This window comes from Fundulus heteroclitus, chromosome 19, assembly GCF_011125445.2.
Source record: "Fundulus heteroclitus isolate FHET01 chromosome 19, MU-UCD_Fhet_4.1, whole genome shotgun sequence".
NCBI classification, from domain to species: Eukaryota; Metazoa; Chordata; class Actinopteri; order Cyprinodontiformes; family Fundulidae; genus Fundulus; species Fundulus heteroclitus.
In genome coordinates this window covers 29,585,472-29,601,712 of record NC_046379.1, presented here as the reverse complement: position 1 = coordinate 29,601,712, position 16,241 = coordinate 29,585,472, and the positions used below count along the sequence as shown (strand labels likewise).

Genomic DNA, 16,241 nt, shown 5'->3' with positions numbered 1-16,241 from the left:
TGCTACATCCTATCAAACCTGAGATCTACCGTTTGAACACGTTTGTGGCTTCAGAAGGAAATTCAACCTAAAGTCCATTCTCGTTTTCTTGCAGCTGTGTAATAAAAAGCTGAAGGGGAACAGAATATGTGTAGCAGCTGTGGCAAAAGGCAGCTGACGTTTGGCTCCCCTACAAAATCCAGGATGAATAGAGGACAACGCAGCACCCGGCAGTAAACCGGATGGCAGTAGCAGTACGGGACACGGTTATAAGAAGCTATGGTTTAAACATATTAGTTGGACCATAGACCTTAGAAGTGGTCTGATGGGAACTCCTAGATGAGGAGCGAGGGACAGTGATGGAGCGGCCAGAATCTTTTTATCTGGCTGGATGGAGCCAGTGTTCCCCTGCTTACACAAAGTCTCCATCTGGCCTGTAGGAAATATTTCTAGCTGCAACATCCCAACAGAGTCATGACGAGGAAACTAAATGAGGCAAACCATGAGCAGCATGTCTGCTGAGCAACGGTCGGCCAATTCTACCCAACCAGAAAGTCGGATTAAGCCTCTATCAGCCGTTAGGGTCTTTAAATAAACGTCAGAAAAACACAGGTTGGTGATGGGTGTTTTACTCTGTGCGCTAAGCAATTGAAATCTACCAAAGGTAATCTTTGTTATTCCTCAACTGTCAATATAATAAATAATTGGTTATTGTACTGTAATAAGGATTATGCTTATTCATTTCCAAAGCAGCACTGGTCTTTTCTGCCTCAACTTAAAGCCGTTAGACCAGGTTATTAACTGCATCCTATTACTTCCTATTATTAAAGCTAATCACTCACAGATGTCGGCCAATATTAATGACACCAAGACACCAAATAAATGTCTGAAACATGAAGCTTGACATTTTTAAGAGATGCTATTAGATGTGCTGTATTTGGACTGAAAAATGCGGCCGGTCAGCGCTATATGGAGGATTTTAGCTGCTGTGTGGTGCAGAAAATGTTCAAAATCACTCAGTCATGAAGGCACAGAGAAGCAGAAAAGATACGCACAAAGAGGCAAGAGGCACAGGTTCAGGTGAAGCAGCGAGATTAGGCTTTATTAGAAGTTAAAGACAAACTGGGAGATGCACAAACGAGACAGGACACAGAATATTAGTAGCAGAAGTTGAGGGCAGGCTTAGGAAAAAAAGCTCTTTAAATCCCAAAGTTTCAAGAAATGCAACAATAAATGCTTGTTTACACCAAACACTCTGCATCCTCCATCACTTTCTGACTACCAACCCTAATCTACTGAAGGTAGAGATGAACAATTTTTTCAGTTGGTTTCAACCCAATGGTTGAATTTATCTGACAGTTTTATACTACATAAATAATAATAAAAAGCTGGTCCAGCTTTTCTCAAATCAACATTTCAGTGCATTCTACTAGAACCCAGGTGCTCTATTGACCTGCAGCTGAACCCGGCCGACCCGGTTAAGCTGATGACGCTGCGCCCTGGCAGGAGGTGAAACACGCGGGAGCAGGACTATAATCAACGCTGTCCATCATGCTGATGAAAGAGGTCTGTTATTTACAGTGCTTAGATGAGACCGTTCGGTCCATGTAACCTCCGATGGTTCCTGGGACCGCCTGGGACCCGGTGGGTGACGTGCTTTTAACGCATCTGACAAAGGATGTGACGTTTGAGTAACGTCTGCTGTCTGTCGTTCCTGACTGATGTCGTCTAAAGGAGACGTTTCAACAGCTTGGGAAGATCTTAGAAGCTGGTCTGAATATAAGCTGGCCTGTTTGCACATTTAAAAACGCTTCCTTCTCATACAGACCAAAAGTCAAATCAATGTTATCCATAAAGTCATTTCCATGTTTGTACCCTCACTCTGGTAATTTCACGTCATCCTTGCCGCTTTGCAACAGCTTTCTGTCGTTAGAACCTCTTTAGGCGTCACACATGGGCCGACTGACATCTGGACCTGTCGTCTTCAGGTCTGCTCCGTTTTTACAGACACGACCTCTGACAACGGAGCTGGTCCCAGGCTTGATCCCTGATACAAGATTATTCTTAACATCACTGAAAAACTGCTATTGATTTTTTAAATGTAGTTTTTTCTGGTCCAAACTAACACATAATTGTCACACTGATTAAAACACCGTAAAAATCTATTCTGAAAAGCCAGAACTGCACTTAGAGGCTCTAATGTCCAGAAACAGTGTGTTAGAACTGGAACAACCTTCTGACTTCTAGAGAACAACTTTAGCCATTTGCATTTTGATCAGGTACAGCGGTATGCATAAGAAATAGAATCTTTACACATTTTCACCATAAAATCACAAACTGCTATGTATTTTTAGGGGTTTTGTGCAATAAACCAACAAAGTGGAACATAAATGTGAACTACAAGTAGTTTCCCTTTATATTCAGCTGCCCTGTGTCACTACATTAGACCTGCTTTTGCTACAATTATGCCCCTACTCTTCTGGTGCTGTCTTTGCAGAATAAATGGTCAGGTTGGATGAAAAGTGTCTAAACAGCAACGTTTGAGTCTTTCCAAAGACTTTCCACGAGCTCCAGGTCTGGTCTGACTGTAAAATTCAAACACATGACTACGCCCTGATCTTTGGGTCCAAACGTTTAGGGTGGTTCCGTCTTTTGCAGTTGCCAGAACACTGTTGGCCCAGGATTGCCCTGCATTTGGCTCCATCTGCTCTGACCAGCATCCACACAGAACAATGCTGCCACCGTCATGGCTCACCGTGGATGCTGAGTTCATGGTGGTGTGCAGAAAAACTATTGGCTGATTAGGTATTAGGTAATTTAGGGAGAGGCAATTTGTTGCATTGATCTTTAAATAGTAAAATGTGCAGAATATAAAAATCACACCACACTTTTCAGATTTATATTTGTAAAAGGTTTTGAAAACCATGCATCGTTTTTCCTTCCCCTTCACAATCATGCTCTGCTTTATGCTAGTCTTTTGCATAAAACCCCACAATAATACAGAGTTATGTGATTGGATCATGATAAAATGTGGAAAAGTTGCAAAAACATGAATACTTCTGCAAGCCACTGCAACTGAATGACGAGCGAAATCAGTTCTCATCAGTCCGTCACTCATTTTTAGAGGTCAGGCCAAAATGAAGAGAAGTCCCTGACAGAACAGCCATGTTTGTCACTACAGAAAACCTACAGCAAGAGTCTAAACAAGAGCAGAAATGATGTTAGGGAACACAAAGAAATGGCTCAAATGTAATGTCGTCAGAGAGAAATATCCCAGCGGCCGCCCGCCACCCGCAGCTGATGCACGGTTGAGTGGGGCTTCAAAACAGTATCGCTATGGTTCAGAGTGGTGTGAAGAATCCCTCCAAGGAAAACAAGGGGGTGGAGTCAGAGTTGAAGAAAACTGCAAAGCTGAAGGGGTTGAGGCGAGGTGAGGCGAGGCATCCGTCATGCAGAAGACAATTTTTAGAACCATTACAAGGCATCTGGAGTTAAGCCTGCCATTCAGACAGAGCACAGAGAAAAGAGAGAAGGAGAAATATAAACAGTGACAGGTGGAGGAAAACAGGCGCATGAGATATGGACCCAACGTTGCAAACGCACAGCTAAGCACACGGGTAGAAGAGGAAAACAAAGGAACAACCAGGAAGGGTTTCCACAAATCAGACACCGTCTCTTTTCACCACAGTGTTTGTAAAGCAAAGAGGAAACACATCAGAGAAAAGAAACCTGAGCAAACCAAAGGCCAGAAATCTACAGAGCTATTATCTTTACTGAAGCTGCTAAACAAACGGATACTTTTCCACAGCTGGCAAGAGCAGTGGGTCTGATTTCCATTAATTGGTCCAAGGGCCTCAGTTGGTTATTAAAATCTAAACCAACTCAAGGAAACAGAGCAGAAACATGACGGGACAAAGGAGGACCCAAATGGAGCTACAAAAAAAAAAAAAAACATGAAAAGAGATAAAAAAAAACCCTAAAATGGTCTGAGTAAACCTCAGCACAGTATATTAGGTTTGATCTTTTTTGCATAATTCTATTGAAGTGTCAAAACATTTTTTCCACTTCTATCATGAAATCCTGAGTTTTTGAGGTCTGGCCACAGGGTGGAGTTGTTAAATTCACTGTGTTGCTTTGATACGGTGCCTGATTCTGGGAAATGGTCGATAGACTTTTATTAAGGTGGTCAAACTCTGTTAAAGCACAGCAAAAATCTAAGAGAGGCAGAGGGAAGACATGAGAGCAGCCAGAGACCTGCTGAACCGGGATATTTGACCGATTGCTTGGAGATTTTTGGCAACAGAAATATAAAAAACAAAAAAAAAAAAAAAATATTTTAACTAAGATGTCATTTCAAACTCCCAATTTGTTCTCATTTAAAATACAGCTAAAGACATGTTAGAAATGTACTGTAATTTCTTCTTCAAGTTTAAGTTAAACTAAGTTATAGTTTATATGCAGCAGAAAATGTTCCCTTGATTGGCTCCGTTTTGTGATTGGTTTGTCAAATACTGAAGGAAGAAAAAAATAGTCTGAAAGACTAAAATAAAAAACAAGTCATATTTATATTTGGTATAAGTTATGTTTAAATAAAACATAAAAAAGTTAGTTTTATGTCTCAACTTTAGCTAAAGTGTGACCTGGCAGGCATCCTGTTTTCAGTTGTTTCCTCTCTGGCTGCAAACATGCTTAGTGAAAAAGGTGAAAAAAAATAAATAAAAGATAAGAAAAAGGTCACATTTTGATTGGCGGGCAGCAGCACAACAAAGAAATGCATGAACATGTGCAGCACAATTCACACAGACGGAGAACATCCACTCAGGAGTACAGTACAGAGCCCACGTTGAGTCAGAAAAGATCTGAGTTTGATTAATGGGTGAGAAGAGAAGCGTTTTCACAGTCGCCTTTAGATGGAGCTGAAGAGGACGAGATGATTTCTGTGACAGCACGGAAACCAACATTTCTCTTTGAAAATTGGAAAGAGGCGGTGAAATACATGCAAATAATATAACTAATAAAATTTGACCAATGATCTAACTGGTGCCAAGTAAGCAGACGGTAACAAAAGTTTCTAAAATTGCAAAAAGGCTCAATTGTATCTACCTTCCTCCAACTTATTAAATATAAATACAACTTAAGGCTTCCAGCGCTCTGTCCAGATGAGTTGGGTTGAGGTGTTGATGTCAGCTGTTGATTGTGTGGTCTCTATAAATACTCTTATCTGGCACAGTAACTTCATTGTTAATGAGAATTGGTTGTCAGCTGACCTACCTGGTTAAATAAAGGTCTGATAAAACATAGCTAAAAAAACCTCCCACAGCCATGACCGCCATGCGAGGCTGCTGATAGTTCAGGGTGCTATGGCTACCGTTGCTAGGCAAGAAGAGCAGCTCAGAAGCAACTTACAGCGAGGCTACAGAAGCAGAGTTACAGCAGACGCTCTGAAACAAGCAGCGCGGCTTAGAAATGTGGCTGTGCTGCAGAGAAAGAGAGCGCTAGATAGGCTGCCTCAGTATATACCTGCAAGATTTCCAGTAGTAAACATAATGAGCGGGTTAGAAAGTGGCAGCAAGCACATTTAAAGCTAAAGATGAACATAAAACTCCCCTGAATCTGATGATTTTATGCTTGACTGGACCGGATCATTGATGGGCCAGATTTAAGCTAGCCACCCAGTCTTCACCTCCATTGCAATACAGGCAACATTTAAATGCTACCAGGCTGCGCTGTCAACACTTTTCAGGACAGAAGATATTTTGTTACGACTCAAAGTTAGCTGTTTTGAACATTAGAGAGGTGTTTAAGAATGAGGTGAGGAGAAGCACAGGGATGTAAGCAGAAACGTTCATTCAGGCAGCGATAACAGAGAGAGAGACGTCAGCAGTTTACAGGAGGCCCAACATCCCAGTAAAGAGTCCCAGTTTTCTCCTTCTGACACCTTTCCCTGTCACTGCGCTGGAGCAGGAGCTGAAGACAGGACTTTAGCTGGTCTGCCACTTAACGTAAGGCTCTGCTCACTCTCCAGGGAACACATGCTATTCATTGGTAAAGCTAACTATGCTAATGCTAGTCATAGCTAACAGAAGACGTTTAAAACCGTAATCATCGCGCTGGTGTTATAGATGGTAGGGATCGCTTGATCTTGTTTAGTAACAGAAACTAGGCAATGACTCTTTTCAGTAATTTTCTGTTTGTACATACACCTGTGTCCAATAATCTGGTGGAAATTGCCGTTTTTAACAATTGAGAGAAACAGATCAGTAATTTTTTTCCTGTTTTTATTTCATTTTTCTGTTGGTGGGTGACATCCTCCAGTAAGGTCGGCCTTTACATCATTGTAGATGTGAAACTGGACATAAAAATCTGATGGGTGCATCTCTAACTGAAACACTAATTAAACCTGGGTGGCAGATTTAAAAGTGTCTACATTAAACTGCAACCTACAGCAGCTAGACTGGAACAAGTGTGATGGTCAGTCAGCATTGGCAGTATGGCAGAATATAAAAAGTGCACATTTGAGCTGATCTAACAGTAAAATCATTTCTAAGTTCATGTTGTTCTGTTGTAGATAAAGGAACACTTTGAATGTATCTATACTGAGAGAACAATGGGAAAAAACAAGTTTAAACAACACTGTTTTTACCAAATTCAAAGTGGACAGCGTCATTTAATAAAAGAAACGGGTCTTAAGTTTACCAGCGTTGACCTAACAAGTCTGAACCTGGCAGGAGGGAGAAGACTTTCAGCTAGCTAACTCTTCTTTTATCTCATTTGCAACTGTGGCTTTGGGCCTTAAAGATGGAGGCTGTGTATGGCAGAAACATAGCTGTCCTTCCAGCTGATAGACTCATGGTAGGAAGCGCAGAGGGCTGTGTACTGTACTTACCCCGTTCCACTCCACGCTCATACTCACTTCCTCGCCGCCGTCCGGCCCGCTCTCATACTTCACCGTGTCTGAGGTCAGACTCTCGCGGCTGCGCTGCTTCTCGCGGGCCTCGGGTTCACTGAGAACCTCGGCAACGCGCTGCTTGTGCACATTGTCCAGACCCTGTGAGACACCACAGTTTGACAGGGTACTTTAAATATACAAGCTGCTCAATTCAAAATGCAATATGACTATATTAGTAACTCCAGCAAAGTCATGTAAGCAATTACATTTCATTTCTTATGACTTTTACAACACATTAGGATCTGTTCTAGGTTGGTGAGGTTGTAAATTCAAGCCGCTAGTTGAGTAGTAGATGGACTTAAAGGCTCTTTAAAGGGAGCTGGATCTTGTATATCAATTTCAAAGAGCCTTTAAAAAGACGGTCCAATTTTTATATTGATTTATTTTAAAAGAAGTCAGCCCGGGGAAACTCCTGTCAGAATATAACCGCTGGGAGGGTGTACATTATTATTGATCTGGATTTCAATAAGATATCATTTAGAAAAACAACATACAACTTGATTTATTTCAAGTGTTATTTTCTTTGAGTACAGCTTTATTTGCACGGGATCAGTTATACCTAGGGACCACACGTGATTTGTAACAATTACAGAAATTCTCTGTTTTTAATCCAGTGCGAATGCCCCATGTCAGTGATCTGTAAAGTAAAACTTCCCCTGCAAACTTCATACTATATTTTGCTGAACTAACTAATACTAATCTAATGCGAATCGGCAACTCTGTTATTTGGACAGAAATGGACGCGATCAGATGCGTGAATAGGCAGTTTTCGGTTTCCTGGGCGCATTTTATTTTGCTTTTGGTGAAGAATGGAGGCTGCATCGGGTCATGTGTCAGCAAAACCCTATCGGAAAAAAGCCCAAAACAAGCCCAATAAGCAATCGACCACACTAATACAGAGCCTGTTTCTATACTGTAGAAAAGCATGCGTTTAATGTTGCATTTCGACTTTTCCTGTCAGTGAAATGTAACCGGACAGATATTAACCGGCTCGCTCTGTCTGTAACGCAGCAGCAGTGCGCAGCTGCACAGTGCGATAGACAGGAGAAGGGGGTCTGTTGGAAAAATGACACGCCCAAATAAGCGACTGCTCGTTCTAAAACAAGCATTAAACCCACAACTTTTTACAAGCAACTTTAAAAAGAGAGCCCAAAGTCCCATATAAGTGGAGTTGGCAGCACTGCTTCTGTTACACAGCTGCTCACATTCACAATATGCAGCAGAAATGTCTGTAAATTTCATTGAATCTCAGGCTTCGGTTATCCCGTGCGGATAAAAAGCTGATGTAGGGGGTAATTTATTTATTACATGAGGACCCTAAGGTAAAACTAATCCCATGTGAATAGGGCTTATGACTGTATAACTCTTACATTTTCACTCTAATATTCTCATACCGGCAACCTCACCCTGCAGAACCCTTTCCGGAAAACGATGCTGTTCTGTCTGGTTTAGTTTCTATATAAATCTTCTTCCAAAGAAAGGAATGCTCAATATTTTAAGAACGTTTAACTCATGTAGCCTCTTTTCTCTCCATCACCAACTCTGCTGGTTGGCACTGAGAAAATAAATACGTTCTTCAGTTAAAGAAGTTATTAGCTTGTGCTAAAAGTCACTAAATGTAGCAGCCATTAAAGCCATGAAGTGACTTTAATAGTGGGATAAATTAAACCTTAGTACATCTACAAGTAGTTGTCAGAGCCACTGTTTGATACAATTAAAACTGTCTATCAACATTAAATACTCAACAGAACAGTACAACTGAATATCATCAGCGTAGAAATGATAAGACATCAGAAAGCTGCCAGATTTGGCTCAGGATGGTTCATAGTTGCGTCTGAACAGCCTAAACAGACCTTTTTACAAACGCTCTGATGTTTTTATCCAGGGCAGTTGTTTTTAAGGACAGATGTTTATTGTGTGGCTGTGAATACACACAGTTAATTCACAATTTGTCTTCATTCATCAATCCTGATTTGCCTCTACAATCATTTATGACAACTATACACGACAAAAACTTGGACTGTGACTAAACCATCTTAAACCAGGAATATACTTTGATCAAAACATTATTATACATACAATTTTAACATTTTCAGGTTATAATCTGCAACATAGGAGTTGAAGAGAATGTGACCCTGACTATCAATAATACAATAATTTCAACAGTGATTGATGATAAAAATGTGTAATTACGTTTTTTTTTTTGTTTTTTTTTACTTTCCTAACATTTATACACAGATTTCACGGGTATTTCTGGTTTACGTACGCAATCAAGCTAATTCTGCTACTTATTTCCGGTTGAGTAAGGTCAGAGTTTATTTACACTGGATGGCAATGGCTCTAACAGGGGTGCATTCTCATAAAAGATGGTTTATCACCCCCCCCCCCCCCCCCCCCAAATCTATAATATTGATCTGGGAGGATAATATGACGAAATGGCCTCAAAGAAAAATATTTTCATGAGTCCATATGCAGGAAAGGAAAGCTATGAACAACCTCAAAAGTTTAGAATATTTTTTACATCCTAACCCCGCTTTAAACTTCTCCATAACTGTAATGTGACAGTTTGTTCACTTAGGGGTTTCAGTGGAAAGGGGCCACACTTTCCAGATTTATTTTTTTAAAAGATTTGAAAGAGCATGGGTCATTTTCCTTCCTCTTTATAACTACAACTAATTTATGTTGGTCTATCACATAAAATCAACCAAAACAGCATTAAGTCAGTGAAGTTTGTGTGTCTAATGGTTAAACTGGTCATGTGTATTTCTGAAACAAGAAAGCGGCAGCACTAAGCACGATCTGGTGGCTGATACAGTCCCACCAGAACGTGTTCTGTGTGATCCTGTCTGAGCAATGAATCATTTAGGATGGGACACACAAGGCCCGACAAACCAGACGTCAGCAGGAATAGATCTAAATGGTGATAAAGCTCTAATCTGCTTGGGCAGTGACAGCATTCTTTGTTTCCTTCAGACCAGAACATTTAAATATGTAAAATATTGGCAAGGCTCTGAATACAACAAAAAAAAACCTGCCATTCACAGCCTACATCAGGTCATTTTTGATCAATTTCACTATGACATATTCCTAAAAACTGGAGTTCTCATTATGTTTAATTTGACCTAATTTAAATGCTAATTAAAACAATGATACTTTTTTAAACTACAGAGACAAAAAGTATAACTACAACAATAAACAACCTGAATAAAATGAATAAGACTCAATAACAACTAATATTTTATGATACATCAAGTGCTTTTCAATGGTATTCGTACTCCTTAAATCTTTTTCCATCTTGTCACACTACTGCCACAAACTTCAACAGATTTTATTGGGATTTCCTGTAATAGACCAAAAAATAAGGCAACGCTGGGGATACTATGGAACATAATGAAATTCAAGTGTTGTGAACATTTTTGTGAGGCGATGTAAATCAGGGGTCACCAACTTTTTTGAAACAGAGCTAATTTATCTGTACTGTGTCACACAAAGGGCTGCCAGTACTGACCTTTAAACTAGAGGAGCTCACCAATAAACATATTTACAAAGCTCTTTTTCTTTTTAGATATTGTCAATTTTAAATTTATATAAATGCAAAAGTGGAGCAGCAGACTAAAACAACTTTTTGGATGCAGCTCCCAGAGGTTTGGGGGCTACCTGGTGACCCCTGAAGTAAATCAATGCAACTTAAATCACATCATTTCCTTCTCGGCCATACCTGCTGCAGCCCTTTAAAACCTAAATCATAATTTTGCTTCGCATCCACAAGGCCTTACCATCAGACACATTGAACGACAGTTTGCACAGAAACCCAAAAGGCTCTTCCGTCTGAGTTTTAAGCTGCGGGTTTTGCAGCTACGCATGTTGAGGAACACCTCAGCTTTGACTAAGTGAGACAGCCCACCTGCTTTCTGGAACGCATGGCCGCCTCCTCCAGAGTCTCCGCTGCCTCAAACTTGCCCTGCCGCTTGTAAAGGGCCCCCAGGTTCTTCAGGGTTGTGGTAACTGTGGGGCTGAAAAACAACAAGAAGAAAATCGTTTTGCTGATCAATTCAATAAAAATTGTGTGATGGTTTATTGATTTTAACTCTTCATGTTCATATTAGCCATCTTCACAATATGCTAACACATTAAGACTTCTCTAAAGGAAATATAAAGTACAATCAACATTCGGACAAAGCTGTATAAATTAATTCAGATGTGTTCTGTGGCAATTTTGAACTGGAAACAACTGGAAAAAACCTGCAATGTCAAAAGGAAACTAAATGATATACAATATTTGATGCTGATTATTTTTATGGAAAGGAGATACTGACCTGTCAACTTTACAGGCTTTGTACCAGCCTCCATATTCTCCAAACGGTGAACTGTCCTTCTGCTTCCCCTGTGAAATGATGCAAGAATTTACTAAACCATTGTAGAGAAGAAGAATTTAACAAAAGACTGTAGACAAAGAATTGTGTATTGTGTTTCAATAATGTTGACAAGTAACGCCTTTGACTTGTAAGACTGCTCCTAAAACAGGCGTTTGTGTGTCTGCGGCTTTGCAGCAGAGCAGAGTGAAACAAGCAGCTATAAGTATAAAGCCTAATAGCTCAAAGGGGAGCTTTAAAGATACTCTATATTACCAAAAGTATTCACTCCTCTGTCGTGACTGTCATGTGAACTTAAGTGACATCCAGGTCTTATTCCATAGGGTTCAATATGGCAGCTGTTGTCAGGCGTCTATCAGCTATTTTGACCATATGTTATAGACACTGAGGTCTCAGGAAATTGTCAGCTTTCATACGGCTGCCATGAAACAGGAACAACACAGTAGCTTAAAGATCGACAATACAAAAGATATTAAACAGAAACATAAGAAGAAGTGGATTGCAGACTCACCTTGCTTTGTTCCTCCCTCTCCTCAGCATGCATCCAGATGGGTTTGTTCTCATCTGCAGAGAAACACCATCAGAACTGACCACTTTAAACAAAAGCAGTCACTATGAAGTGTCAACAGAAGAGCTAATCTGGATGGTTGGTTCTGTTTACAGAAGTCTAAATAAAACAAACTAGTAGGTTGAGGGTTGCTTAAACCCATTAGCCTTGGATTTTGATTGGTTTTAATTGCCATGTCAGATGTAATTCAGTCAGAACCAGAGATGACTGAGAACCCTGCCGGTCCCTGGAACCAGACAACTCTATACCTCATCAGGCCTGACGAGTGCTTACCCACCCAAGGAACTAACAATGGGGTGTTTTTTCACCATTACAATACAGGTCTGAACAATGCTAACTATTTTTAGGTGAAACAAGATTGTTGAAGGCATTTATTAGGTTTTTGATCACTATACTTATTATAGTTCAGTTAATTCTGGTGTTTCTCGGGCAGCCACATTTAAAGTCTTACCGTCGACAGAGCCAAACTCCCTCTCATGAGCGCGGGTGAGGATTTCTTTATAAAGAGTCTCTGCTTGCTTGAACTTGCCCTGCTTTAGGTAACAGGACGCCTAACCAACACAGAGAAACAACAGCTGTGAGCCAAATGACAATGAAAAGAGACGGAGCAGTGATCCAAGCTTCCAGCAGCTTCAGTCCTCCTCACCAGGTTGTTCTTGGTTTTGGCCACGTTGGGGTCGTCTGGTCCCAGTTTGGTCTGGTAGATCTCCAGCGCTCTCATGTAGTAATACTCCACCTCCTCATACTTGCCCTGGTTCTGGCACAGCAGGGCAAGGTTATTCAGCTGCTTGGCTACATCTGGGTGGTCCTTGCCCAACACCTGGAAAAAAAGAAGAAGGTTTTTTTAGGTGATTAAAATGAAATCAGGGAACGCACATCAAGTAGTCGTGTAAGAGAAGAGCGTTTTCTTCAGCAGGAGATGACAGGAAGCCTGGACAGAGTCTAGCAACGTTGCTTTGTCTTATCTTTCTGAGCCGTCAACCTCTGACACTGAACGGGTGGATTTAGGAATGTTGGCAGGCAGCTGGTGGAAATACACGCAAACACTAAACCCAGTTTAAAACATCAACTCCATGACCCTTTTATCTTTGTTTTAAAATACTAGTAAATTCCTTTCCACGTCAAGACGTTATCTCTGACGCTAATGGCAGCAGGACTGGAAGATATACCACATCATTGTGATTGTTGGGAAACCTGAGTTAGCTCAGATCTCTTCCAGCTGGTCGAAGCTTTAGAAAGGCCTGAAATCAGCTACGTCATTGTGATCAGCGCATCTCTTCCGCGGATCGTTCCAGAAATCCACTGGGCCTGTTAATTCAGTCCTGACCCCTGGATCAGGACACATCTCATCTGACAGATCACTGCTGAATCCCAGGGGTCAGTCACCCTTACGGTAGCACTCTCATTTCACCACGTCTCTAGACAGTAAATCAGGAAGTGGCTAAAATATTCCAATTAAAAAGGGACACATCTTCAAGAGGAGAGTTCAGTCCTCACTAATAGGGGGTTTTCAGCTGACGTCACGCTCACGTGACTACTCAGCGCGTCCGCCATATTGGGTGGCAGTCGTTTCGCACCGTTGACCTGCATTGTATGACGCCTTAGGCAGTATTGGAAGTGAACAATGGGGAAAACGTGTTTAATGGTTGGTTGCACGGCCCGTGGAGGTGGAGATCAACGCTTTCTATCGCCTACCAGCCGTAATAGTGAATCAGTGTGAAAAAAAAAAAAACAGCTGTCTGAACAACGCCGTCACCTATGGCTGACACGGATATCCAGGTCCGATTTGGACGGTGTTAAGCTGGAATACGCCAGAGTCTGCGGTGCTCACTTTGTCACAGGTAATTAACTGTTAAGTATTTAAAACATGTAAGAAGAATATATTAATAATAGGGCTTGGGCGTCATGACTTATTACTTTCCGCGGCTGTCATGTTGACTGCCTCCGCCGCCTCTACTGCCTATTACTACCGCATACTGTACTCCCTCTCTCAGCCGTGTTTTAATTTGATTAATTTCACCTTAACTTGATTTCAACCATGGTAAACCGTTGCTGTATTGTGGGCTGTAACAGCGCAACACATGATCGCCATGGGAAAAACATAGAAACAGATTAATTTTCCACCGCTTTCCTGCCTGGAGGCGCAACCACGGAGAACAACTGTTAGTGATAACAAAGAGTCGTCGGCTCGCTTGGATCGCGGCTGTAAGTCGACCGAACATAACTTTCCACAGTATCCCGATGTCAATGAGAGTGTGTTCTAAACGTTTGAAACACATAGCAGCAAGTTAAAAGTACATTACATGCGTGAGTGGTTGTTAGCACTGGCGGTTAGCAGCTACTAAACTAGCATGGGCCAGAGCCCGTCTGAGCACAGCTTACCTTTGAACGAGTTACTGTGTTCCCACTGTTTGCTGGCTTTATGATCTGCAGCTCCTACCGGCGCCAATACGGTAAATACAACTTAATTTTGCACTGGTCATTGTTCTGCTTAAATAATTAAAGCCGCGAGCGGCGTCGATCGGCCTTGCAGCCAAGCGCCTTCGTGCAACACATTTGCGTCGGATTGTTTACATTTTTACCATCTTATTAAAACTCACCCGTCCACGTATGATGGCGATCTCCTTGATGTACATAACCAGATGTGAACTGGTTGTGAGCCTCTAGACCCTTGTAAGCTCTCATTTCCTCAAGAGTGTGCAGAGGGTTTTCACTGAACACCAGGTAATGCACTATGTCGCCGTGCTCTACATTTGGCCAATCATCTGGATTACGGCTAAACAAGGCACCGTGGAGGGCATACGGGTCCATATGGTCGATCACGGAACATTTCCTCAGATATACGTCCTTATCTGGTCGCTCTAGCGTGCTGGCGTACTTATCCATTCGCGATACGATAATACGTGTAAGACAACTAGAGATAAGGAAGTGTGCCACCCAATATGGCGGACCGGAAGTTGGCCAGTGACGTCAGTGAAAACACCCTATTCCTATCACATAAACAGATGTGACCGAATATGCATGTGTGTGTGGAAGCAGTTCTCAATGCTTTGTTTTATGCTTGTAAAACAATAACAGATGCAATGTAAAAAAAACACAAAAAAACAACCGTGACCATTTTCAGGTGGTTTTCCTGCTGTATCATTTATCCAGGCATCGGCTATACCTGCTTATCCTTAATTAATTTAAAACAATCAAACCAGTCAGTTATTTACTTGCAACTCTGAAGTTTCAAAACAATGAAATTAAACTAATTTCACACATTAGAAAATTCCTTTGTTCACAGCTGAATAAAGAAAAAACTAAGTTATTTCTCTTGCCTGAAGCGTACTGAAAATAGACCGAATGGTGGCTTTATAGATACGTGTTAGCTTGTTATTAAAAACAAAAATATTGGCTGGAGTTAAACAACACATTTTAATAGTTGATGGAACTGTACTGGTTAATTGGTAATATTAGTTCTTCTCTATTTTTAGAATAATAATTAATATATCAAATATAATGGATTGAAATACTTCAAATTAGACATCACCATGTGAAAACCCATTTTTCTGCTTTTTTTTAAAGGTATTCATTCTGTTCCAGCAGATTTTCCCTGCAGCTTTAAATAAACGTGACCCACTTTTACTAATGGGTTTATTGCCAGTCTGCTGAGTAACCAAATGAAGAACTTAATGTCTCTTTACAGGTATTAAGGCACAATGTTTTATTCCAGGTGGGGATCTGAAGAATAGACACAAAACCAAAACGGTTTCAATATTTCTAAAACTCCTCATTAATTCCCATCAGTTACTGTGTGTGGATCCAGATGACCATCAACAAAAGCCACGCGTTTGTTTCCTGCTATACAAAACTAACTCAGCCAGGAGGCTGTTTTCCCTGAGCTTCTGCACAAGCGCTCCAGAGTCATCAGCTCTGCAGGATTCACATTACACCACCCTGACAGTTTGGCAGAACTCTGCAGTAACCTGTGCAGCATAGGAGAGATTATCATCTCCCTCAAAGTAGCATAAACAACAACATCCCTAATCGCAACTCAGGCTCAACTCATGCAGAATCTTCCCTGTTGAATATGGGGGACAAAAAACATGGCCACCCTCTTAATCTGTGTGTGATGGTACAGTCTAAACGTTAAAGTATGAAATAAAGCAGAAGACAACCACAGAGATGTGTTAAGCTAACAACATTCATTTGCAGCGTTACAAATTAGCACAGAAATCTTTGTGTACCACTAAAGCGTTAGGTTCAACTAAAAGATGACAGATAATGGGCGGTTTTTAATTAGCCTAAGCGGGACAGTTTTTAATTATTAACAGATCATTTCCAGAGAACGACATCTGAACACCATCGTTGCTCTTTCACACATTCAGCA

General features: G+C 41.1%; 1 protein-coding gene across 9 annotated transcripts in view; it reads right to left on the bottom strand.

Moving 5' to 3' along the window:
* Window positions 1-16,241, bottom strand: part of klc1a (kinesin light chain 1a) — a 49,575-nt gene that overhangs the window by 11,558 nt on the left and 21,776 nt on the right. For 5 of the 9 annotated variants that reach the window (XM_021323267.2, XM_021323270.2, XM_012875889.3 and 2 more), the window contains exons 8-13: window positions 12,516-12,689; window positions 12,321-12,420; window positions 11,813-11,865; window positions 11,245-11,312; window positions 10,833-10,941; window positions 6,866-7,027 (exon numbers count right to left, since the gene is read on the bottom strand). In XM_021323267.2, the coding sequence (XP_021178942.2) occupies window positions 6,866-7,027; window positions 10,833-10,941; window positions 11,245-11,312; window positions 11,813-11,865; window positions 12,321-12,420; window positions 12,516-12,689 (666 nt within the window). Of the gene's footprint in view, window positions 1-1,054; window positions 3,477-6,865; window positions 7,028-10,832; window positions 10,942-11,244; window positions 11,313-11,812; window positions 11,866-12,320; window positions 12,421-12,515; window positions 12,690-16,241 lie in introns of those variants that run through there. The other 4 variants (XM_021323269.2, XM_021323271.2, XM_036150528.1 and 1 more) reach the window with 3 other exon arrangements.